The sequence below is a fragment of the Oryx dammah genome, unplaced genomic scaffold (genome assembly GCF_014754425.2).
Source record: "Oryx dammah isolate SB20612 unplaced genomic scaffold, SCBI_Odam_1.1 HiC_scaffold_5, whole genome shotgun sequence".
NCBI lineage: Eukaryota > Metazoa > Chordata > Mammalia > Artiodactyla > Bovidae > Oryx > Oryx dammah.
In genome coordinates this window covers 95,374,067-95,401,145 of record NW_024070189.1, presented here as the reverse complement: position 1 = coordinate 95,401,145, position 27,079 = coordinate 95,374,067, and the positions used below count along the sequence as shown (strand labels likewise).

At 39.6% G+C, this 27,079-nt stretch overlaps 1 protein-coding gene and 1 pseudogene across 1 annotated transcript; both read right to left on the bottom strand.

Annotated features, from left to right (window-relative positions):
• Positions 1 to 1,509: 1,509 nt before the first annotated feature.
• LOC120864590 (olfactory receptor 18-like) lies at positions 1,510 to 3,108 on the bottom strand. Its single transcript, XM_040241635.1, has 2 exons — positions 2,200 to 3,108; positions 1,510 to 1,557 (listed from the first exon to the last, which is right to left on the bottom strand). The coding sequence occupies exons 1-2, from the start codon at positions 3,106 to 3,108 to the stop codon at positions 1,510 to 1,512; spliced, it is 957 nt and encodes a 318-aa protein (XP_040097569.1).
• Positions 3,109 to 14,782: 11,674 nt separating this feature from the next.
• On the bottom strand, positions 14,783 to 15,780 carry LOC120864589 (annotated as a pseudogene).
• Positions 15,781 to 27,079: the final 11,299 nt, after the last annotated feature.

Here is a 27,079-nt window from a genome sequence, read left to right as displayed (position 1 = left end):
CTTTCAGTTTTGGTTTCCTCAGGGTATAGGCCTAAGAGTAGGATTGCTGGGTCATATAGTGGTTTTATTCCTAGTTTTATAAGGAATCTCCATACCATCTTCCATAGTGGCTGTATGAATTTACATTCTCACCAACAGAGCAAGAGTGTTTCCTTTTCTCCACACCCTTTCCAGCATTTATTGTTTGTAGATTTTGATGCAGGCCATTCTGACTGGTGTGAGGTGATATCTCATTGTAGTTTTGATTTGCATTTCTCTAATAATGAGTGTTGTTGAGCATCTTTTCATGTGTTTGTTAGCCATCTGTATGTCTTCTTTGGAGAAACGACTGTTTAAGTATTTTCCCCACCTTTTAATTGGGTTGTTTGTTTTTCTGGTATTGAGTTGTACAAGCTGCTTGTATATTTTGGAAATTAACCCTTTGTCAGTTATTTTTCAAGAGAATTTCCCTGAAGAAGACCTAGTACACGAAGAATTTGCCCTGTTGTGACTATTTCTGCAGATACCATCATGATGTTTCTGGTCATAGAGTCAGAAATACCTCTAGTTTCTCTTACATTCATAGAGTCCTTCCACTGATGTAGAGGCATTCAGTGTCTGTGTTCAACAAACCTTTTTCTGCTCAATTAGAGAGGACACAGCTCCCTCTCTAAACATATACTTTTAAAATAACTTTTGTATTTGAATTCTGGATGTCATTAATGTGCTTTTGGCTTACATTCCATGGACAGAGGAGCCTGGTGGGCCACAGTGTACTACAGTCCATGGGATTGCAAATAATCAGACATGACTGAGTGACTAACACTTTCACACACACTTAATATGAGATGACAGTCTGTTGCAACTTACTACACCTTATGTTTCTGTCTTCCTGGTTCAGAGTCTATGTATGAGAAACTCAAGAGACTGATTCCTCATTAACTTGTTAGTTGATAAGTAGAATATATACTCAATTAAATTGGACATGGAAGAAAAATGTTAATTATATTTGTGCAAACATGTCAGAGAAAAGCTGGGGGACAAACAAATAACTGGTGTGTAAAGAATATTTAGGGGAAAACAAGTGGGTATCAATAAATTTTATTAATAAAATGCTTGAGCAATGAGAATAATGTAAAAAGAAAGTGAAATCATTTCATAGTGGGAAGTAGAGCTTGGTTGCTAGAAAAACTACCAAAATGAGTTTAGAAGACATGGCATTTGAAAACCAATGATGTTTTTTTCATAGATTGGTTTTGTGATTTTCTGAATCTTCCCTCCCTGCTATGATGCTTATTCTTCAAGGAAACAGGTAGATCAATACCTTCTTGTATTGTCTTTTTAGACGTCCAATTGAGAAATGTCTATCCTCACTTTTTATCACTTTGTTGTTTGTGAATCATATAAACACACCCTGTATTTTGTGACAATCCTGTGCACACTAGTAGCTGGACAAAAACAGATCCCACTGAGTATACATACTAATAGAAATAAGCCAAACACTGCTTCTTTCGGGAGTTGTAGAGCACTCTATACAAGGTCCAGTGATCCAGGGAGAAAGGGAGTTAGCAGAAGTATGTGATTTAAAATGGGAAATTAGTCACTCTATTTGTTCAAAAACCTGGCCAAGATCATTAGGGGATAAAAACATCCTAAACATCTTGGTCTTTCAGGTAAGATTTGGATTCTCAAATCAAATAGTGGAAAAAATCATAGGAAAATTTAGAAACAGTAAATTTAAGAAAGAGGGAGCTATGATTATTTTGTAGTGATAGAAACAAGACTGCCCATGATCAAGGGTCCTGGATCATGTATAATGAAAGACAAAATGGTATACTGATGTACTGTGCAAAATCCTGGTGGGAATATGACTTATGTGGAGAATTCAAAAAGAATCTCCCAAGTAATTAAAGCTATTCTAAGAGGAAAACATGCATAAACAGAAAGCAAGAAGCCAGATAAGTATATATACACTATGTGTTTGCATATTCAGAACTTCTTGTTGCACATATTTGATTTTACTACCTTTGTAAATCTTTTTTGTGATTGTTCAGTCACTAAGTTGTGTCTGATTCTTTATGACCCCATGGACTGCAGCACATCAGACTTCCTTATCCTTCACAGGAGTTGGCTCCTGGAGTTGGCTCAAACTCATGTTTATGAATCAAAAAGCAAGATGGCACAGGATTTGAGATTAGGCTTTGAGATTCTGTGGCTAATCCTCCACAAGGCACTCTTGATATCCTTGTTCCTTAGACTGTAAATGAAGGGGTTCAGCATAGGGATGACCACGGTGTACATCACTGAGGCCACCGCACTCTTCCTAGGGGAAGATGAGAAAGCTGAACTTATATACACCCCAATGCCTGTTCCATAAAACAAGCAAACAACTGACAATTGAGAACCACAGGTGGAGAACACTTTATACCGCCCACCTAACGATGAGAGTCTGAGGATGGAGGAAATAATTCTAGAATAAGAGTAAAGGACCCCTGACAGTGGAACTCCACCAAAGATGGTACCAATGAAATAGATTAATATGCTACTGATGGAGGTGTCAGAACAGGAAAGGTTGAAGAGTTGAGAAAATTCACAAAAATAATGAGGAAGTTCCACACCTGCACAGAAGGTAAGCTGTGTCATCATCAAGTAGTGCAGCAGGGAGTTCAAAAAGCTAATGGAAAGTGATGCTAGGACCAACAAACCACAGAGGTGGTGGTTCATGATGACCAGATAGTATAGGGGGTGACAAATGGCCACCAACCGGTCATAGGCCATCACTGTCAGAAGCAGACTCTCCAAACATGCAAAAAGAGCAAAAAAGTTCACCTGAGCAATGCACCCTGCATAGGTGATGGATTTGCTATGCGTTTGAAAATTCACTAGCATCTTAGGGATGGTGGTGGTGCTGATACTGATGTCAGCCAAGGACAGATTGGAGAGGAAGAAGTACATGGGGCTGTGGAGGTGGGGGTCAGAGCTGACAGCCAGGATGATGAGCAGGTTCCCAAGCATGGTCACCAGGTACAGGGACAGGAAGAGCCCAAAGAGAAGAGATTGTAGTTCTGGATCATCTGAGAAGCCCAGGAGGAAGAATTCTGAGACACGTGTATGATTCTGTGGTTCCATGTGGATGGGGCACCTTTTGAAAAAGAAGTGAGTGTTGAATACACACAACAATTGTACAGGTACTCAGATAAGTGTTCATACTTTGTATTTGAGCAATTCATAAATAAAGTGTTCATGCTTGAGGACCATACCCCCCCACCCAGTTTCTTTCACAATTTTCTGAGTCTGAACACATCTTTATTGATCCCAGGGCATTCACTTGTTTCTTTACACATCTGTTTTTGAGACATAGGTCCAAAGAATATGAGAGAAGTAAGGACATTTTGAGATCACAAATCCATGAACATAGTAAAACATCTGTTCTCTACTTGTTACTGGAGTGGATTGCCATGCCCTCTTACAGGGGATCTTCCCAACCCAAGGATTGAACCCAGGTCTCCCACATTGCAGGTGAATTCTTTACCATCTGAGCCACCAGGGAAGCCCAAGAACACTGCAGTGGATAAACTATTGCTTCTCCAGGGGGTCTTCCCAACCCAGGAATTGAACCGGGGTGCCTTGCATTGCAAATAGATTCTTTACCAGCTGAGTTACCAGAGAAGCTCAAGTTCAGTTCAGTTCAGTCACTCAGTTGTGTCCGACTCTGCAACCCCACGAATCGCAGCACGCCAGGCCTCCATGTCCATCACCAACCCCCGGAGTTCAGTCAGACTCATGTCCATCGAGTCAGTGATGCCATCCAGCCATCTCATCATCTGTCGTCCCCTTCTCCTCCTGCCCCCAATCCCTCCCAGCATCAGAGTCTTTTCAATGAGTCAACTCTTCACATGAGGTGGCCAAAACTGGAGTTTCAGCTTTAGCATCATTCCTTCCAAAGAAATCCCAGGGTTGATCTTCTTCAGAATGGACTGGTTGGATCTCGTTGCAGTCCAAGGGACTATCAAGAGTCTTCTCCAACACCACAGTTCAAAAGCATCAATTCTTCAGCGCTCAGCCTTCTTCACAGTCCAACTCTCACATCCATACATGACCACGGGAAAAACCATAGCCTTGACTAGACGGAACTTTGTTGGCAAAGTAATGTCTCTGCTTTTCAATATGCTATCTAGGTTGGTCATAACTTTCCTTCCAAGGAGTAAGTGTCTTTTAATTTCATGGCTGCAGTCACCATCTGCAGTGATTTTGGAGCCCCCAAAAATAAAGTCTGACACTGTTTCCACTGTTTCCCCATCTATGTGCCATGAAGTGATGGGACCAGATGCCATGATCTTCATTTTCTGAATGTTGAGCTTTAAGCCAACTTGTTCACTCTCCTCTTTCACTTTCATCAAGAGGCTTTTTAGTTCCTCTTCACTTTCTGCCATAAGGGTGATGTCATCTGCATATCTGAGGTTATTGATATTTCTCCCGGCAATCTTGATTCCAGCTTGTGTTTCTTCCAGCCCAGCGTTTCTCATGATGTACTCTGCATATAAGTTAAATAAGCAGGATGACAATATACAGCTTTGACGTACTCCTTTTCCTATTTGGAACCAGTCTGTTGTTCCATGTCCAGTGCTAACTGTTGCTTCCTGACCTGCATATAAGTTTCTCAAGAGGCAGGTCAGGTGGTCTGGTATTCCCATCTCTCTCAGAATTTTCCACAGTTTATTGTGATCCACACAGTCAAAGACTTTGGCATAGTCAATAAAGCAGAAATAGATGTTTTTCTGGAACTCTCTTGCTTTTTCCATGATCCAGCAGATGTTGGCAATTTGATCTGATCTCTGGTTCCTCTGCCTTTTCTAAAACCAGCTTGACCATCTGGAAGTTCACCGTTCACGCACTGCTGAAGCCTGGCTTGAAGAATTTTGAGCATTACTACTAGCGTGTGAGATGAGTGCAATTGTGTGGTAGTCTGAGCATTCTTTGGCAGTGCCTTTCTTTGGGATTGGAATGAAAACTGACCTTTTCCAGTCCTGTGGCCACTGCTGAGTTTTCCAAATTTGCTGGCATATTGAGTGCAGCACTTTCACAGCATCATCTTTCAAGATTTGAAAGAGCTCAATTGGAATTCAGCACTCAAATGTGAAGCAGGAGATAGATGGGCCACTGGACCAGGCAGCTAATGTTTGTCGAACAGAGCAAAACTGAAGTTTTTGTCTTTAGCCACACAAGAACAATGCCTGCTTCCCTTCCCCCACTGATACAGAGAGAATAACTAATAGAGGGTATCTGTTGCAGCAAAAATGGAGATGAATGAACAATCTTTTTGGCACATATCAGCCAAATAGGCCTGCAAGAGTTAAACAATCTTGGTTATTCTTTAGTTGTTACTCCTAACAAACACTTGTGGCTGGACAATCCTTCACAAAGCTAATCACTCTCTGTCTCCATATAGATCTTACTCTGCATCTGGCAATCTTTTCCCCTACACTGTCTTGTAGTATTCTGCATTTCAGAAAGGAGATCATGGGCCAATAACCTCAGGGGCACCAGACCTGGTTGCTGAGTTGCCTGATGCCAGCTGTGGCCATTTTGAAACTTTGCAAAAGAAAAAAATCCAATACCTTCAAGAGGGTTTAAAACCTTTCCCTATTCCTGAGAAAGGGGTGGGGGCATAGTTCTCGAGGTGCTAGCCTGCTGTGCTTCCCTTTTACCTGGCAAAGAAAATAAAGAAACTCTTTTCTATTTCTTCCAGACTCTGTCTCTGTATTTATATTTGGCCTTGGCAGACAGGGAACCAAGATTTTGGCAACATTTATACCATGATTATCCACTTCACATACCAAAATGCAAAAAATTAACAATACTTGCTTTAGAACTTATATTTATTACTGATAAAAATAGAGAGTTTTTGGACTTCTCTGATGGTCAAGTGGTTAAGAATCCATACTTCCAATGCAATAACATTGACACAAGTCAGATTAACAGGAGAAAAAGAATAACAAATTTGAATTCATGCACATGGAGGTTTCATAGAAATGGGGCCTAAGAAATGTCTGAAGCAGGCAACTTGTATCCCTTTTCAGAGAAACAATAAATTGATGAGGAATTGACAGGACAAAGAAATTTGGGCTTTGGGTTCTTCATTAGTGAAGAATCTTAACAACTTGGACTTGGGGTAGTATATTAAAGAAATAACAAGCTTTGCTTACATAACTTCTAGGCTCCAAATCCCACATCTCTGATGATAAAGGGGTCCTTCTATCTCCAGATACAGGAGAGCCCCTTTCATGTGAGAGATTTATTTACTAATTTCAGGGAAAGAGACAAGAATCAGAATCTCCTTGCATCAGCTGCTTCTTGAATAACATCAATTATAACTAATCAATATGCCATTTTGGCATGTTTGGGGGCAGCCCAACCTGATCCCCAGTAGTGGCTCAGTTGTGTCTGACTCTTTGCAGTCCCAAGGACTATAGCTTGCCAGGCTTCTCTGTCCATAGGATTCTCCAGGCAAGAATACTGGAGTGGGTTGCCATGCCCTCCTCCAGGGGATCATCCCGATCCAGGGATTGAACCCGTGTCTCTTGAGTCACCTGCATTGGCAGAAAGATTCTTTACCACTAGTGCCACCTGGGGAGCCCCTGTGTGTGCTAAGTTGCTTCTGTCATGTCCAACTCTTTGTGACCCTATGGACTGTAGTCCAACAGGCTCCTTTGTCCAGGTCAAATATTCAGTCACAGCTTTTAAATCAGAACTTTTTAACTTTTTATTTTATACTGGAGTATCCCACTGCTGCCACACCTTGCTGTTTGGGCTTTCCTGGTGGCTCAGCTGGTAAAGAATCTGCCTGCAATGTGGAAGACCTGGGTTTGATCCATGGGTTGGGAAGAGTCCCTAGAGAAGGGAAAGGCTACCCACTCCAGTATCTTGGCCTGGAGAATTCCATGGACTGTATAGTCTATGGGGTCACAAAGAGTCGGACATGAGTAACTTTCACTTTTTTAGGACTTCCCTGGTGGCTCAGATGGCAAAGCGTCTGTCTACAATGTGGGAGACCCTGGTTCGACCCCTGGGTTGGGAAGATCCCCTGGAGAAGGAAATGGCAACCCACTCCAGTACTATTGCCTGGAAAATCCCATGGATGGAGGATCCTGGTAGGCTACAGTCCATGGGGTTGCAAAGAGTCGGACACGACTGAGCGACTTCACTTTCACATAGTTGATTAACAATGTTGTGATAGTTTTAAGTGTACAGAATTTGATTTATTATTGAAGAAGTTAGCTAATAAAATACAATTCTAATATTAGCTTAATGATCTTATATTCTATTATGGTGGTGGTTTAGTCACTAAGTCGTGTCTGACTCTTGCAACCCCATGGACTGTAGCCTGCCGGGCTCCTCTGTCCATGAGATTCTTCAGGCAAGAATATTGGAGTGGGTTGCCATTTCCTTCTCCAATATTTTATATAAATGAAATAGAATTAGAAGCCTACCACATCTCAGGGAATTCATTCAGAGAATGAGTGGAAATCATAAAATATGTCTTAGTCCATACAATAAAATTAACTTCCCTTTTTCTTTCTCTTTTTCTCTTTTTTTCATTTTTATGACCCAGTCTTTTAACAAAATTACTGAATGTTGTGAAACTGAAAAGTGAATGTGTTAGTTGCACAGGTGTGCAACTAACATTTGGGACCCCATGGATTGTAGCTCACCAGGCTCCACTGTCCATGGAATTCTCTAGGCAAGAATACTGGAGTGGGTAGCCATTTCCTTCTCCATGGAATCTTCCTGACCCAGGGATTGAACCCAGGTCTCCCACATTGCAGATGGATTCTTTACCCTCTGAGCCACCAGGGAAGCCCAATTGAAGGTTATAGATTCTATTAAATTTAAAATGATAGTTACTGTAGAAAGTGACACAGAGTCATGAAAGCACCATTTTATCTTTTGTCTAGCCCTACACAACACCCCTGGAAGGAAGGAAACTCAGGCAGGAAAGTGCCCAGTGGGTGGAAGCCACATTGCCTACACATATTGTTTATGAGAACCAAAAAGAGTCTATTCAATATTTAGCAAAAAAATTTCTTGTTGCAATCTCTTCCGTGACAAGCAAGGAAAGACTCTGGGGAATCAGAAATAAATGAGTCTCAATTTTTTCCAGGCATTCAGAATCCACTGGTGTAAAGAACAAAAAGTAAAATGTTCTCTCAGGGTCTAGGGGAAACCAAACCTCAGATCACAAGATATTTTATTTGAGCGATTGGTACTTAAACTTGAGAATAACAATAATTATAACAATACTTAAAATTCATTTGGTTTTACTATAATGTATCCATCACACATTTATTCACATGCTTACCCAATCCCAAAGAAAGACAATGCCAAAGAATGCTCAAACTACCACACAATTGTACTCATTTCACATGCTAGTAAAGTAATGCTCAAAATTCTCTAAGCCAGGCTTCAGCAATACATGAACCGTGAACTTCCTAATGTTCAAGCTGGTTTTAGAAAAGGCAGAGGAACCAGAGATCAAATTGCCAACATCCTCTGGATCATGGAAAAAAACAAGAGAATTCCAGAAAAACATCTATTTCTGCTTTATTGACTATGCCAAAGACTTTGACTGTGTGGATCACAATAAACTGGAAAATTCTGAAAGAGATGGGAATACCAGACCACCTGACCTGCCTCTTGAGAAATCTGAATGCAGGTCAGGAAGCAACAGTTAGACCTGGACATGGAACAACAGACTGGTTCCAAATAGGAAAAGGAGTACGTCAAGGCTGTATATTGTCATCCTGCTTATTTAACTTATATGCAGAGTACATCATGAGAAACGCTGGGCTGGAAGAAGCACAAGCTGGAATCAAGATTGCCGGGAGAAATATCAATAACCTCAGATATGCAAATGACACCACCCATATGGCAGAAAGTGAAGAGGAACTAAAAAGCCTCTTGATGAAAGTGAAAGAGGAGAGTGAACAAGTTGGCTTAAAGCTCAACATTCAGAAAACAAAGATCATGTCATCTGGTCCCATCACTTCATGGCACATAGATGGGGAAACAGTGGAAACAGTGTCAGACTTTATTTTTTGGGGTTCCAAAATCACTGCAGATGGTGACTGCAGCCATGAAATTAAAAGACACTTACTCCTTGGAAGAAAAGTTATGACTAACCTAGATAGCATATTCAAAAGCAGAGACATTACTTTGCCGACTAAGATCCGACTAAGGCTATGGTTTTTCCAGTAGTCATGTATGGATGTAAGAATTGGACTGTGAAGAAAGCTGAGCACCGAAGAATTGATGTTTTTGAACTGTGGTGTTGGAGAAGACTCTTGAGAGTCCCTTGGACTGCAAGGAGATCCAACCAGTCCATTCTGAAGGAGATCAGCCCTGGGATTTCTTTGGAAGGAATGATGCTAAAGCTGAAACTCCAGTACTTTGGCCACCTCATGTGAAGAGTTGACTCATTGGAAAAAGACTCTGATGCTGGGAGGGATTGGGGGCAGGAGGAGAAGGGGACGACGGAGGATGAGATGGCTGGATGGCATCACCTACTCCATGAAAGTGAGTTTGAGTGACCTCCGCGAGTTGGTGATGGACAGGGAGGCCCGGCGTGCAGTGATTCATGGAGTCGCAAAGAGTCGGACACGACTGAGCGACTGAACTGAACTGAATACTCATTTTGTTTCATTCTTAATGCAGTTTTGTCAACTATGCCTCATCTTAGATGGCAACGCGGGCTTAAAGATATTAGTAACTTGCCCAGTTCTTTGTCATTTAGTTAATAAGGGCAGATAAGAATCAAAATTAAATTGTGAGTCTCATGCACTGAACTTGTCCATTCTGTTTCCCTACATTTCAGAGGGAGTTTAAGCAGAGGCTCAGGAGTCTCTTCTGATTTTCCTAAGATATATTAAAACCTTTGAACTGTTTCTTATTTCCTGCCTAAGAATAGAACCCAACACTCTGACTCTACACTTCCTTAGTGATCAAGAGGGTGTAAATTACAAGAATAAAGGAAGAAGTGGACAGTGAAGGAAAATTTGAGACCAGGGGCAAGAGAAAGAACTGACTTGAATTGTTGTAAGCAGAGTCTTTCTAGGATCCCCACCTTCAGCTCGGACTTCCTTCCTATAACTAATGTAGCAGGTGCCACACATGCTCACCACTGTGTCTGCCATGAATGCCCAGAAAGAAGAGCACAGAGATCAAGGGATATCTGACTTTGGGATGAAAGCGAAGAGAGTTTTTTTTTGTTTGTTTGTTTTTAATAACGGTTTGATGACATTCCTTAAATATGCCTTCAATCCTAAACATTGGTGAAGGGTTGATTTCTCTTCAAATCCAACCCTCTTAGAAACAGTGAAGGAACTGAGGATCAAAGTCAGGTCTCAAATCCTGTTTGTCTTCTTGTACCAACTTAAAGCATTTTCAAGTCAATTCTTCCTTACAGAGGGATTGCATTGCTCCTAAATTCAGCTCCCTGAATGTAGACTGGGTTAGCAGAACAGGATACTATCTAGGTGCCTTATGGATGGAATATCACAGTCTGCATTCAGATCTCATTTTACCCTCTTTCTCCTTCAGGGTTTATAAAAATAAACCTTAAATATAAACCTTAAAAATAAACCACAGTACCTTAAAGTATTGTGTTCCCATACAGAACAACAAAGCGATGATACTGTCGTTGCTCTATTTTGGGAGTGGCAATTGCAATAAAAAGTAACTAGCTACATAAAAGAACTTGGCTCAACTCCTTGAATTTGGAATCCTTAGGCAATATTTTATGATACTAGATAGGTTACTCTCATTGTTTTCATCAGCATCTCCTTCAAGATCTTTTGGAGCACTTGGAAGACAATTTAGAAGGAATGCTTTCCTGCTCAGGTAGAAAAGATGCCCCCCAAAGATAAAACCAATGTGAGAGGAAAACAGAAATTTAAATAAGAGTTCTCAGAGCCCCACCACTAACAGCAAATTCATAGGGCTCTGAGCTGAATCTGTGCATTTTGGTGCCCTTCCACTGGCTATCTCAACTGTCCCATTGTTTTAATGATGAGAAAAAAGACTCTCCCATACCTCCTGCGTTCAGTGTCTCTCTCTGCCCTTGGCACTCTCTGGGCTGAGCTGTGTCTCTACTGAAGCAGGAGTGAGGGATTCAGATTGCCTGCCCCTCCTCTACCTGCTGTTTGGATGAGGACTGAGGCTTTATCCTCAGGACTGGCAGCAAGGCAGACTCAGGCGTGGGCCTCCTGGTGCAGACAACTCTGGGAGGGTGAGACAGAAAGGTATGGAATCCATTGGACTGGGTTTGGTTATATGAAGGGCTGGGATCACAGGGTAATTATTTAGAGTGATATGCTCTAAATAGATCTAGAACATCAATAGGCCTCAATGCTCATAGAAGATAATTAGCTAAATTGGTCCAATTTTTTTCTCAGTCTATGAGGATTTGTTAATTTAATGGAGGAGGAAAAGGAGAAAAGTGAATGTGTTAGGAGCTATCTGAACCTTTCCTCTTTCCAGGAAGAGGCTGACCTCTACTTATCTCTGATGTCCAAATTGTTTACCTTATTGGAAACTTCAGATGCATTTTTACACATGTATATATCTATTATTTTTCATATTCTTTTCCATTATAGATTATTACAAGACATTGAATATAGTCCCCTGTGCTATATAGTATGTTGTTGTTTAGATATTTTATATACAGTAGTTAATAATTTTATATACAATAGTTAATGTGTTAATCCCAAGCTCCTAATGTATCCTTCCCTCTCCTTACCCCTTTATTAACCATCAGTTAGTTTTCTAAGACTGTTACTCTTCTTTGTAAATAAGTTCATTTGTATTACTTTTTTAGATTACACATATAAGTGATGTCATATAATTTTGTCTTTGACTTACTTCACACTACAATTTCTAGGTTCACTCATGTTGCTTCAAATGGCATTAGTCAATTCTTTTTCATGGCTAAAAAATATTCCATTGTATACAACACTACACCTTCTTTATCCATTCATGTTAAAGGACATTTATGTTGCTTTCATGGCTTAGGTATTGTAAACAGTGCTGTTATGAACTTTAGGTTGCGTGTGTATTTTTTTTTAATTTTATTGGAGTCAAGCTGATTTACCATGTTGTGTTAGTTTCATGTATAAAGCAAACTGAATCAGTTATGCATATACATATGCCCACTTTTAGACTCTTTTCCCATGTAGGCCATTATAGAGTATTGAGTATAGTTCCTTCCACTATACAGTAGGTCCTTATTAGGTATCTATTTTATATATAGTAGTATGTATATGTCAGTCCCAATCTCCTAATTTATTCCTCCCCCCTTGCCCACTGATAGCCATAAGTTTCTTCTCTATTTCTGTTTTGTAGATAAGTTCACTTGTATCCTTTCTTAAGATTCCACACATATAAGTGATATATCATATGCTATTTGTCTTTCTGTGACTTATCTTACTCAGTAGGATAATCTCTAGGTCCATCCATGCTGGTGCAAATAACATAATTTTGTTCCCTTTTATAGCTGAGTAATATACCATAGTGTGTTTGTACCACATCTTCTTTATCAATTTCTCTGTCGATGGATATTTAGGTTGCTTCTGTGTCCTAGCTATTGTAAATAGTGCTGCAATGAACATTGGGGTACATGTATCCCTTTTTAAAAATTGTTTTATTTTGACTGTACCGGGTCTTCAGTGCAGTGTGCAGGCTCCTTGTTGCAATATGAGAGCTTTCTCTAGTTGTGGCATGTGGGCTTTTCTAGTTGTCGTTTATCCATAACGACTTGGGTGATTTATCCACAGGCACAATTAGACTCACACAGTCACTGGAAATACCATGCCACTATCTTAAACCTCAATTATATACCCTTGGCCAAGACATATCATTAAAATAATCTTTTCCCCCCTCCCCCAGGGTTCACTTTGCTATCCCTCAATTACAGAATCTCACAATATACCTATTTTCTCCCCTATTATGATTTTTCAGTCAGAGTTTAATCAAGAAGAGAATTCACTCTTGTTATGTTAATTAAGATAATTTAACAGAAGTAGTTAAATAAATGGGCTTCCCTAGTGGCTCAGTTGGTAAAGAATCTGTCTGCAGTGCAGGAGACCCAGGTTTGATCCTTGGGTGGGGAAGATCCCCTGGAGGAGGAAATGGCAACTCACTCTAGTATTCTTGCCTGGAGAATTCCATGGACAGAGGAAGCTTGTGGGCTACAGTCCATGGGGTCACAAACAGTCAGACATAACTGAGCATCTGCACATAAGAACATAATTAATTAAGTATTTACTAAAATATGAAACTGTGGTGTTGGAGAAGACTCTTGAGAGTCCCTTGGACTGCAAGGAGATCCAATCAGTTCATCCTAAAGGAGATCAGCCCTGGGTGTTCTTTGGAAGGAATGATGCTAAAGCTGAAACTCCAGTACTCATGCAAAGAGTTGACTCATTGGAAAAGACTCTGATGCTGGGAGGGACTGGGGGCAGGAGGAAAAGGGGATGACAAAGGATGAGATGGCTGGATGGCATCACCGACTCGATGGGCATGAGTTTGAGTGAACTCCGGGAGTTGGTGATGGACAGGGAGGCCTGGCATGCTGCAATTCATGGGGTTGCAAAGAGTCGGACACGACTGAGCGACTGAACTGAACTGAACTGAACTGAAAAGATGAAAAACATGAATGAAACATCCATCATGTGTTCAGCCATGTCCTTTCTAAGTTACTTCACACTGTATAACAGGCTATAGGTTCATCCACCTCACTAGAAGAGATTAAAATTCATTCCTTTTTATCACAGAGTAATATTCCATTGTATGTATATACCACCGCTTCTTTATCCATTCACCTGTTGATTGATATCTAGGTTGTTTCCATGTCCTGGCTGTTGTAAATAGTTCTGCAATGAACATTGGGGTACATGTGTCTTTTTCAGTTATGGTTTTCTCAGGGTATGTGCCTCGTAGTGGGATTGGTGGGTCACATGTTAGTTGTATTCCTAGTTTTTAAAGAAATCTTCATATTATTCTTCATAATGGCATATCAATTTACATTGCCACCAATAATCCAAGAGGGTTCCCTTTTCTCCACATCCTGTCCAGCATTTATTATTTGAAGATTGTTTGATGATGGCCATTCTGACTGGTGTGGGATGATACCTCATTGTAATTTTGATTTGCATTTCTCTAATAATAAGCATTGCTGAGCATTTTTTCGTGTGTTTATTGACCATCTTGATGTCTTCTTTGGAGAAATGTAAGTCTCCTGCCCATTTTTTTTATTGGGTTGTTTGTTTTTCTGATGTTGAGCTGCATATGAGCTGCTTGCATGTTTTGGAGATTAAGCCTTTGTCAGTTGCTTCATTTCCAATTATTTTCTCCCATTCTGAGGACTATATGACTGTAGCATTCTTCAATACTTGTTTGTATTTCTATGATACTGGTTGTAATCAACCAGATTGGTTTTCCTCCCTTCCTACCAGACTCTGTGGTTCTGTCTCTATCATCTTGGTTAAAGAAGTCCTGCTAGTACCCAAGTCAATTCCATTGAGACTCATTGTATATGCAGTTGTAGTTTTGATGTTTGTTAGGAGAGGTGAGCCTGGTATCTTCCTACTCTACCATTTTGATCTCTTCCTTCCACTTTTTTACATTTGACAGCTTTGGTTTTTAGTAATGTATGAAAAATGCAGATAAATTGTGGAAAGGGGTGTAAAGTATAAGTAATTTTTTTAAAGATATATATATTTACCTGCATGACAGAGTCATTGCTAAGAAATTACAGAAAGCTGTCAATGCATATTGGATTCAGCCATGAAGTGATCATGAGATACAATAGATTATAGAATGCTTTCCTAATTCAATTTTTAAAACACAAGAGAAACAATATTCATTATGCAGAGGAATGAAAACTATGAGACTACAAAAACAGTGCAGTCAAGGAAAGAATTTGCAAGTCTCGATGTCTTGTTTTCATATCCTTTCCAACTGATTCTCCAAATAGATGGCAGAGATATTAATATTAGACTGTTTTGCTGAAGAACCTCCACAGGACACACTTGATGTTCCTGTTTGTCAAGTTGTAGATAAAAGGTTTCAGCAATCAGATGTCCACAGCATACATAAGAGGCCACCACACACTTCTTTGGGGAAAGTGAAAGAGCAAAACTGATGTACATTCCAAGGCCTATTCCATAAAACAAGCAAACAGCTGACAGGTGAGAGCCACAGGTGGAGAAGCTTTTATACCTCCCACCTGATGTGGTGACTCTCAGAATGGAAGAAATAATCTTATAGTAAGAGAAAAAGATCCCTATAATAGGGAGAAAACCAGAGATGGTGCCAACAAAATCCATGACTATGTTATTGGTGGAGGTGTCAGAACGCACAAGGTTTAGGAGTTGAGAAGAATCACAGAAGAAATTAGAAATTTCCACATTCTTGAAGTAGGTAAGTTGTGATGTAATCAAATTGTGTAGCTGGGAATCCAAAATGTGGATTAAAAAACATCAAAACTAAGAAGCCACAGAGGTGTGGGTTCATGATGACTGTGTAGTGCAGAAGGTGACAGATGGCCACAAAACAATCATAAGCCATCACTGTCAGAGAATAGAATTCATACAATGAAAAAAGATCAAAAAGACATTTGTGTCAGGCATCCACATAGGAGATGACTGTGCTGTGAGTTTGGATGTCCACAATCATCTTAGGAATCATGGTAGAAGTGTAACCAATGTCAGCCAAGGATAGGTTGGTGATGAAGAAGTACATGGGGTTGTGGAGGTGAGAGTAGAGGTAACAGCTAGGATGATGAGCAAGTTCCCAAGCACGGTGACCAGGTACATGGACAGGAAGAGGAAGGACTGTAGTTCTGGATCATCTGAGAGTCCCAGGAGATGGAATTCTGAAACATGTGTTAGATTTTGTGATTTTAAGTAGCTTGGACACTTGTTGATTAGAAAAAAAAAGAGGTTTGGATAAAAAGAAACAAGAAAAATGGCAACTATAACTGTGTTTATATTTTGTGTTTAAGATTTTCACTAGTAAACTGTTCACACTTGAGGACCATACACTGCAGCATCTTCACCGTTTCTCGGTCTTCTGAACAGGGCGGCTCTCTAGTTGAGGCATTATTGCTTTTCTGTGTTATTCAGTTCTTTCTATCAGTTCAGTTCAGTTCAGTCACTCAGTCGTGTCCGACTCTTTGCGACCCCATGAATCGCAGCATGCCAGGCCTCATCTATTTAAAGATACTTGACTGAAGAATGTTAGAAAAGCAAGAACACTAGAGTTAGCAAATTCATGGTTACAGAAATACAGAGCCAATTCTTAAGACAAAATATAAATACAGTTTCTCCTATAATAAAATCTTTCTAATTAAAAAAAATGAAAAGATAGTCAAATGAAGGTGAAATAGGAGAGTGAAAAAACTGGGTTAAAAATCAACATTCAAAAAACGAAGATCATGGCATCTGGTCTCATTACTTCACGACAAATAGATGGGGAAACAGTGGAAACAGTGACAGACTTGTTTTGGGTGGCCCTGAAATCACTGCAGATGGTGACTGCAGCCATGAAATTAAAAGACAATTGCTCCTTGGAAGAAAATCTATGACAAACCTAGACAGAATATTTAAAAAGCTGAGGCATCACTTTGCTGACAAAGGTCTTCTGCTGGGGTCCAGCCCCCACAGGATCCAGGGGAACCTGAAGGAAAAACGGCGTCGGCGGATGATTTAGAGAGAGATAAGGAAAGAATATTGTAGATAAGAAAACAGAGGAGAGAAAGAGGCTGATATTCCTTGGTTTACATAGAAAGCAAATAAAACTTCAAGACAAGAAGTTTGCCCTGTTCACAGAGGCCACAGGTGCCTTCCCGGTCTCCTGAGGGAGTGAAGATGCAGAACGTCTTCCCGTTCAGGTCTTAGAAACCCGGGCAGATAAGTGAACGCAGGGAGCCTCTGTGCTCCAAGGGATCAGCCTGAAAAAGAAAGTAAGAGAGAAAAAAAGAGAAAAAAGAAAAACACGGGGTAACCAAGCTTCTTCAAGCGAGGCCCCTTGTTTTTATTTTTTAAAGGGTCTTTTATACCTTTACTTGTACATAGAGGGAAATGAAAGATGCAAAGTCATACAGAGTCAGCCCAAACATTATATCTGTTTTGTCTTTATCGAAACCAGGATTTTTTCTGCAAACCTTTCCCATAAACAATATTGTGTACATTATCTTTTGTCCTTGGAGGCCTGTGAACATTTTATGACCCTCTTTTGATAAAGGCTTCTCAACCAGAAAACTTATTTTCCCTCAAAATGTTTTTTCTTATATTTCTAATCTATGTCAGCCTCAAAAAGTATTAAACAAGTTACATTTTTCACAGAGCAAAGATGCAGTGAGTTACAAGAAAGAACCAATTAGCTCAAAAGTCTGATGTGGTTAATTTCAAGGCTACACTTATTTTTCTTACTTTCCAACTATGTTAACTAATGCACTCCCAGGTGCAGAATGGATAAGAGATATGGGAACTTAGCAACAAGCATTTGGCCAAATAATGGAATCCTACATTAACACTACTCTAATAACTTTTAACTCTTTGAAAGGCTCTATGTTTTAGGCTTTCCATGCCTCTCACAGTTGGGAGGATGTAAATAATCATATGTGTAGCTGCAAGAGTCTAGATATACCTGGCAAGCAAGCTATAATGCTAACAGAGGGATTTTGATTGGAAATATTCTTCTCATGTCCAGGAGACTTATTAGCTATAGCCCTAAGTTAATTTTCTCCAGAGAAAGATGATCAGGTTTAGCCCCCTGTTAATGTCAGAGGAGCTGGTGAAAGTCATGAAGTAGTAAAACAGACAGATTCTGGTTTGGGGGTAGATGCTTGAGAAAGCCTAGGGAGCCTGTTGAGTTCTGAAGCCTTGCTTAACAGTTCTCTTCCACATGACTTTGTCATGGGTGGGATCTCCCATGGTGGCCCCTGGCAGTCTTCAAAGTCAAAGCTCTGGTTTTTCCAATAGTCACATATGGATGTGAGAGTTGGACCTTAAAGAAGGCTGAGTGCTGAAGAATTTGATGCTTTCAAACTGTGGTGTTAGATACTGTGATGAAGACTCTTGAGAGTTCCTTGGACTGCAAGGAGATCCAACCAGTCAATCCTAAAGGAAATCAGTCCTGAATATTCATTGGAAGGAGAGATGTTGAAGTAGAAACTCCAAAACTTTGGCCACCTGATGCAAAGAGCTAACTCATTGGAAAAGACCCCGATGCTTGGAAAGATTGAAGACGAGAGGAGAAGGGGATGACAGAGGATGAGATGGTTGGATGGCATCACCAACTCAATGGATATGAGTTTGAGTAAGCTCCAGGAGTGGGTGATAGACAGGGAGGCCTGGCATGCTGCAGTCCATGGGTTTGCAGAGTCAGACATGACTGAGTGACTGAACTGAACTGAACTGAATTGATAGCAAGTCTATGACATAGACACAAACAAGCACTCTTTTATTTGGTCTTTAGTCCTATGTGTGTGCATGCTAAGTTGCTTCAGACATGTCCAACTCTTTGTGCCCCTAGCCCACCAGGCTCCTCTGCCCATGGGATTCTGCAGGCAAGAATACTGGAGTGGGTTGCCATGCCCTCCTCCAGGGGATCTTAGTCCTATGGGACATTCCTAAAATAGGGAAGAAACACAGGCATGAATGATTCCAGCATGTGGAAACTGTATTGCCTATGCTTTGTTTCTGTGAACAAATGTACACACTGCTATATTTAGAATGGATAACCAACAAGAACATTTTATATAGCACAGAGAACTCTGCTTAATGTTATGTGCTAGCCTGGATGGGAGGCGAGCTATGGGGGCAGGAAGGGGAATCAGTTCAGTTCAGTCGCTCAGTTGTGTCTGATTCTGTGACACCGTGGACTGTGGCATGCCATGCTTCTCTGTCCATCACCAACTCCCGGAGCTTGCTCAAATTCATGTCCATTGAGTTGGTGATGCCATCCAACCATCTCATCCTCTGTCATCCCCTTCTCTTCCTGTCTTAAATCTTTCCCAGTATCGAGGTCTTTTCTAATGAGTCAATTCTTTGCATCAGGTGGCCAAAGTTTTGGAGTTTCAGCTTCAGCATCAGTCCTTCCAATGAATATTCAGGGTTGATTTCCTTTGAAGTCGACTGGTTTGACTTCCTTGCATTCCAAGGGACTCTCAAGAGTCTTCTCCAACATCACAGTTCAAAAGCATCAATTCTTCAGTGCTCAGCTTTCTTTATAGTCCAACTCTCACATCCATACATGACCACTGGAAAAACCATTGCTTTGACTAGATGAACCTTGGTTGGCAAAGTAATGCCTCTGCTTTTTAATATGCTGTCTAGGTTAGTCATAGCTTTTCTTCCAAGGAGCAAGTGTCTTTTAATGTCATGGCTTCAGTCACCATCCACAGCGATTTTGGAGCCAAAATAAATAAATAAATAAAGTCTCTCACTGTTTCCATTGTTTCCCCATCTATTTGCCATGAAATGATGGGACCGGATTCCAAGATCTTAGTCTTCTGAATGTTGAGCTTTAAGCTAACTTTTTCACTCTCCTCTTTTACTTTCATCAAGAGACTCTTTAGTTCTTTGCTTTCGCCCACAAGGGTGGTGTCATCTATGTATCTGAGGTTATTGATATTTCTCCTGGAAATCTTGATTCCAGTTTGTGCTTCATCCAGCCTGGCATTTTGCATGATATACTCTGCATATAAGCTAAATAAACAGATTGACAATATACAACCTTGACATATTCCTTTCCTTATTTGTCCAGTTCTAATTGTTACTTCTTGACCTGCATACAGATTTCTCAGGAGGCAGTTAAGGTGGTCTAGCATTCCCATATCTTTAAGAAACAACAAAATTCTGTAAAGCAATTATCCTTCTATTAAAAAAGAATTATCTTAAAGTGGGTTGGGATAGATACATGTATGGCTGAATCACTTCACTGTTCACCCAAAACTATCACAACATTGTTAATTGGCCATACCCCAATACAAAATGGGAAGTTTTGAAACAGAAGTAAAATAAAAGAATTGAAATATAAATGAGGTCAAATATCTTGAGTAGAAATGGAACCCAAATCCTGGACTTTATAGCTCCCCTTTTAAAAATTGACATATCATTGATTCACACCTTCAGTGTTAGATGTACAGTGAAGTGATTCAACATTTCTATAGATTATACTCCATTTAGAACATACTGTACAGCACAGGGATCTCTACTTAATGCACTGTGGTGACCTGAATGGGAAGGAAGTCCAAAAGGGAAGAGATATATATATATATATATATATATATATATATATGGCTGATTCATTTTGCTGTACAGTAGAAACTAGCATAACATTGTAAAGCAACAGTACTCCAATAAAAATTAATTTTAAAAAATAACCTTATTACAGAATAATAACTATATTTCTTTGTACTGTACAGTATATTCTTATTGCTTATCTATTTTGTGTATAGTAGCTTGTTATCTATTAATGCTATATTCCTAATATGTCACTTTCTCCCACTCTCTCTCATTTGGTAACCATAAGTTTATTTTCTATACCTGTGAATCTGTTTCACAATATAAATTTGTTTCTTTTATTTTTAAAATTCTGCATAAAAGTGATAACATAGAATTCTTGTCACTGTCTGCAAAAGTCACTAAGCATCATACTCTCTAGATCTATCCATGTTGCTGCAAACGGCAGAATTTCATCCTTTTTTATGGCTGAGTGATATTCCATTGTATGTATACATACCATACATATCTCATTTGACCTTGAGTGGGCTGGTTACACGAATGAAGGAAGAAGCAGAAAACTGAGATTGGGAGCACCAGAGAAGTCTGCCCTGATACTTCCTGGGATGTCTGCTTGTCATCTAAGTTAAACTTCCCTAGTTGAAACAGCAAGGGTTGAGGCCCACCAAGAGCCCCCAATGGAAGAACACCATGAGCAGAGAGAGGGTCCCTGTGTGGAATGACAGGGGAGAGGGACAGCTGGGGACGCTGTGTCTGGAGTTAGATTGCCCAGTTTCAACTTGGCTTCATTCCAAGTTGACTTCTTTTTTTAATTTTTATTTTTAATCAGAGGACAATTGCTTTACAATGTTGTATTAGTTTCTGCCATAAAACATCATAATCAGTCATAAGTATACATATATCCCCTCCCTCTTCCTCCTCGTTCCCATCCCATCCTACCCTTCTCTATGATTACAGAGCACTGATCTGAGCTCCCTGTACTACACAGCAGCTTCCCACTAGCTAGCTATTTAACACATGGTAGTGTGTATATGTCAATGCTTCTATCTCAATTTGTCCCACCTTCTTCTTCCCCTACTATAGCCATATGTCTGATTCCTACATCTGCATCTCTATTCCTGCCCTGCAAATAGATTCATCAGTATCTTTTTTTTAAAGATTCCATTAACTTATATACAGAGTACATCATGAGAAACGCTGGACTGGAAGAAACACAAGCTGGAATCAAGATTGCCGGGAGAAATATCAATAACCTCAGATATGCAGATGACACCACCCTTATGGCAGAAAGTGAAGAGGAACTAAAAAGCCTCTTGATGAAAGTGAAAGAGGAGAGTGAAAAAGTTGGCTTAAAGCTCAACATTCAGAAAACAAAGATCATGGCATCTGGTCCCATCACTTCATGGGAAATAGATGGGGAAACAGTGTCAGACTTTATTTTTGGGGGCTCCAAAATCACTGCAGATGGTGATTGCAGCCATGATATTAAAAGACACTTACTCCTTGGAAGAAAAGTTATGACCAACCTAGATAGTATATTCAAAAGCAGAGACATTACTTTGCTGACTAAAGTCTGTCTAATCAAGACTATGGTTTTTCCAGTGGTCATGTATGGATGTGAGAGTTGGACTGTGAAGAAAGCTGAGCACCGAAGAATTGATGCTTTTGAACTGTGGTGTTGGAGAAGACTCTTGAGAGTTCCTGCAAGGAGATCCAACCAATCCATTCTGAAGGAGATTGGCCCTGGGATTTCTTTGGAAGGAATGATGCTAAAGCTAAAACTCCAGTACTTTGGCCACCTCATGCAAAGAATTGACTCATTGGAAAAGACTGTGATGCTGGAAGGGATTGGGGGCAGGAGGAGAAGGGGACGACAGAGGATGAGATGGCTGGATGGCATCACTGACTCGATGGACGTGAGTCTGAGTGAACTCAGGGAGTTGGTGATGGACAGGGAGGCCTGGCGTGCTGCGATTCATGGGGTCGCAAAGAGTTGGACACGACTGAGTGACTGAACTGAACTGATACATGCTTAATATACAACATTTATTTTTCTCTTTCTGACTTACTTTACTCTGTATGAAGGCTCTAGGTTCATCCACCTCAGTTCAACTTCTTTCCTTTTTAATGCATGTGCTGTGTTCTGTGCTCAGTCACTTCAGTCATGTCTGACTCTTTGCGACCCCATGGACAGTGGCCCGCCAGGCTCCTCTGTCCAGGGGATTTCCCAGGCAAGAATACTTGAGTGGGCTGCCATTTCCTCCTCCAGGGGATCTTCCCGACCCAGGGATCAACCTTGCAGCTCCTGCAGCCCCTGCATCAGCAAGCAGATTCTTTACCACCGAGCCACCTGGAAAGCCCTTTTTAATGCATAACTAGTACAAATTAAATTTAAAATGTTATGATCCTTTCCTCTTTTGTGAAATAATGGTAGTACCTGCATTTATACCTTGAGGGAGATTATGCAGGTGAAATGAAACAAGATATATGGAACACTTAACTCGGAGCCTGGCAATCAGGAAATCCCCAATAAAGGTCCTCCTCACCTTAACATGAGGGAGAAGTATCAATAACCTCAGATATGCAGATGACACCACCCTTATGGCAGAAAGTGAAGAGGAACTAGAGCCTCTTGATGAAGGTGAAAGAGGAGTGGAAAAGTTGGCTTAAAACTCAACATTCAAAAAATGAAGATCATGGCATCTGGTCTCATCACTTCACAGCAAATAGATGGGGAAATAGTGGAAACAGTGAGAGACTTTATTTTCTTGCGCTCCAAAATCACTGCGGAATGTAACTGCAGCCATGAAATTAAAAGACAATTTCTCCTTGGAAGAAAAGTTATGACAAACCTATACAGCATATTAAAAAGCAGAGGCATTACTTTGCTAACAAAGGTCCATCTAGTCAAAGCTATGATTCTTCCAGTAGTCATGTATAGATGTGAGAGTTGGACCATAAAGAAGGCTGAGCACTGAAGAATTGATGCTTTTGAGTTGTGGTGTTGGTGAAGATTCTTGAGAAGTCCCTTGGATTGCAAGGAGATCAAACCAGTAAATCCTAAAAGTAACCAATCTTCAGTATTCATTGGCAAGACTAATGCTAAAGCTGAAGCTCCAAAACTTTGGCCACCTGATGCAAAGAGCCAACTCACAGCAAAAGACCCTGATGTAGTGAAAGACAGAAGGCAGGGGGAGAAGGGGATGACAGAGGACAAGATGGTTGGACAGTATCACCAACTAAATGGACATGAGTTTGAGCAAGTTCCGGGAGATGGTGAAAGATAGGGAAGGCTGGTGTGCTGCAGTCCATGGGGTCGCAAAGAGTCAGACATGACTGAGTGACTGAACAACAAACAACATTCTAACATCATCTTCATGATTATTTTTAAGTGCCTATGGGGCAGGTAGGAATGACCCGTTTCCTGCTGTTATGTGAATATGCCTGAGAGAGGTAGAATCAGGGTAGGAAGAAAGCAGAATTCTGAATGAGAATTCTTAAACCACCACCGCAACAAAGTACATGAACTTCATAGGGCTTGGAGCTGAAACTTTGCATATTGATGTCCTATCACCTGTTTGTCCCAGCTGTCCTGTTTCTCCTGATAATGAGGAAACACTGCTCCTGACAGTCCATCCACTGTTATCCTCAGTGCTTACCAGGCTGCACTGTGTCTCTGCTGGGTCATGACCAAAGAGTGCAGATCTACTGTTCCTCCACTGCCTGGTATGCAATAAAAGCTCAGACTCTTTTTTTCAGCATTAAGTAGGTTGTTCTAGTGTTTTTTCAGCCTTATTGAGATATAATTGACATTTAACATTGTTTAAGCTTAAGGTGTACAGTGTTGTGACTTGATACACAGGTATGTTGCAAAATGTGTACTACAATAAGATTAGTTAATGCATATTCACCTGACAAAACTACCTTTTGTTGTTTTTATAGTGAGACCATTAAAACTCTAACAGCAACTTTCAGATACACAATAAAGTATTATTAACTCTAATCAAAATGCTGTACATAAGATCCTCAGAAATTATTTATCTTAAAACTGAAAGTTTGTGCATTTTGACCAATATCTCCCCATCCCCTCCTCCTGAGCCTCTGACTTGAGTTAATTTTTGTGAGTGGTATAAAAGAGACACCCAATTTTATTATTTTTCATGTAGTTATCCAATATTTCCAACACCATTTATTGAAGACACTATCATTTCCACACTGAGTATCCTTGTTTCCTTTGCCAAATATTAGTTGACCATATATGCATGGATTTAGTTTGGACTGTCAATTCTAATTCATTGTCTGTGTGTCTGGTTTCATGACAGTACCATACTGTTTTGATTACTGTAGCTTATAAAGGAATCCAGATTGGAAAAGAAGAAGTAAAACTCACTGCTTGCAAGTGACATAATACTATACATATAAAACCCTAAAGATACCATCAGAAAATGACTAGAACTAATCAACAAATCTAGTGAAGTCGCAGGATATAAAATCAATAAACAGAAATCCTTTGAATTTCTGTACACTAACAATGAAAAATCAGAAAGAAATTAAGGAAACAATCCCATTCACAATTGCAACTAAAATAATAAACTTCCTCAGAATAAATCTATCTAAGGAGACAAAAGACCTGTGTGCAGAAAAAGATATGATGAAAGAAATCGAAGACAACACAAACAGATGGAGATAAATATTATGTTCTTGAATCAAAAGAATCAATATTGTAAAAACGGCTACACCACACAAATTTTAGAATTTTTTCTACTTCTGTAAAAAAAATGCCAACTGGAATGTTAATAGAGATTGGATTGAACATATAGAAGCTTTGGGTAGTATGAACATTTTAACAAAATCAAATCTTTTGATCTATGGGTATCTATCAATTTATTTCTTCTTCAGTTTCGTTCCTCAGTGTCTCATAGTTTTTGGTGTGTAGACTCTTCACTTTTTGGTTAGATTATTTCTAAGTATTTCATTTTTTAATTTTATTTTTACTTTATTTTACTTTACAATACTGTATTGGTTTTGCATTGTTTTTGAAGCTATTGTAGATGAGATAATTTTCTTTATTTCTTTTTCATATACAGTTAGTGTATAGAAATGCAAATTTTGTGTTGAATTTGTATCCTGAAACTTCACAAAATTTGCTCATTAGTTGTAAAAGAATTTTGATGGAATCTTTAGAATTATCTATATACAAGATCATGTTATCAGCAGCTTGAGACTCCTTTCCAATTTGGATGCTTTTTATTTCTTTTTCTTGCCTGATTGCTCTGCCTAGGACTCCCAGTACTATGTTCAGTTGGTGTGGTGAGAGTGAGCATCCTTTTCTTATTTTTGAACTTAAAGGAGAAGATTTCAAACTTTCACCATTAAGTATGATGTTAGCTGTGGGGTTGTCATACAGTGCCTTTATTATATTGTTGAGAGGTTTTTTTTTATCATCAAAGATGTTGAGTTTTGTGAAATGGTTTTTCTTCAGCTATTGAGATTATCATCTAATTTTTAGAGTTTTTGTTGAAGTATAGTTGCTTTACAATGTTGTGTTAGTTTCTGCTGTACAGCACAGTGAATCAGTTATACAGTTACATATACATTCTCTTTTTAAGAGTTCCTTCCCATTTAGTCACCACAGAGCACTGAGTATAGCTCCCTGTGCTATACAGTAGGTTCTCCTTAGTTATTATATATAGTAATGTATACATGTTAATTCCCATCTCCCTAACAGGGCAATGACAACCACAGAACAAAAGATAGGCCCCCCTCAACCTCATATGGTTTTTGTGTTTTAGTTTATTAATGTGATGTATCACATCTACTGATTTGTGAATTGAGCCATCCTTACATCCCAGGGATAAATCACATTTGATCATGGTATATAACCCTTTTAATGTGCTTTTGAATTGTTTGCTATTATTTTGTTGAGAATTTTTCTATCTATCTTCATCAAGCATATTGGCTTATTGTTTCCTGTTCTTATAGGATCTTTATCTGGCTTTGGTATCAGGGTAATACTGGTCTTATAAAATAAGTTTTGGAGTACTCTCTCTAGTCTTTTGGAAGAGTTTGAAAAGAACTGGTAATGATTCTCTAAATGTTTGACAGAATTCACCTGTGAAGCTATCTGGTCCTGGGCTTTTTTGTTGTTGTTGTGAAGTATTTGATTATTGATTCAGTCTCCTTATTTGTTATTGGTTCGTTCAGATTCTCTTTTTCTTCATGCTTTAGACTCACTAGGTTGTATGCTTCTAGAAATTTATCCATTTATCCTAGGTTGAACACTTTTTATGTATAATTGCTCAGACTAGTCTCATTTAAGATTCCCTTCGTTTCTGTGGCATCAGTTATAATGTTTTCTCTCTTATTTTTTTAGTTTTATTAAAATGACCCTTTTCAGGTGATATAATTATGGCTGATTTGCATTGTTGTAAGGCAGAAATCAGTACAACATTGTAAAGCAATTTTCCTCCAATTAAAAAATAAATAAATAAATAAATGAGGATAAACTGGTGGAAAAAAAATGAGCCTTTACTCTTTGTCTCTTAGTTATCCTAGCTCAAGTTTTGGCAATTTTGTTTATATTTCAAGAACATCAGCTGCCCTTTCCAGTTCTGTGACCAGAAGGATTGTTGTTGTCATCGTTTAGTCATGTCCAACTCTTTGCAACCCAGGAACTACAGCATGCCAGGCTTCACTGTCTCCCAGAGTTCATCAGGAGGATAGCACAGGTATTGAGATTAGACTATTCTGCTGATAATCCTCAACAGGGCACTCTTGATGTCTTTGTTCCTCAGACT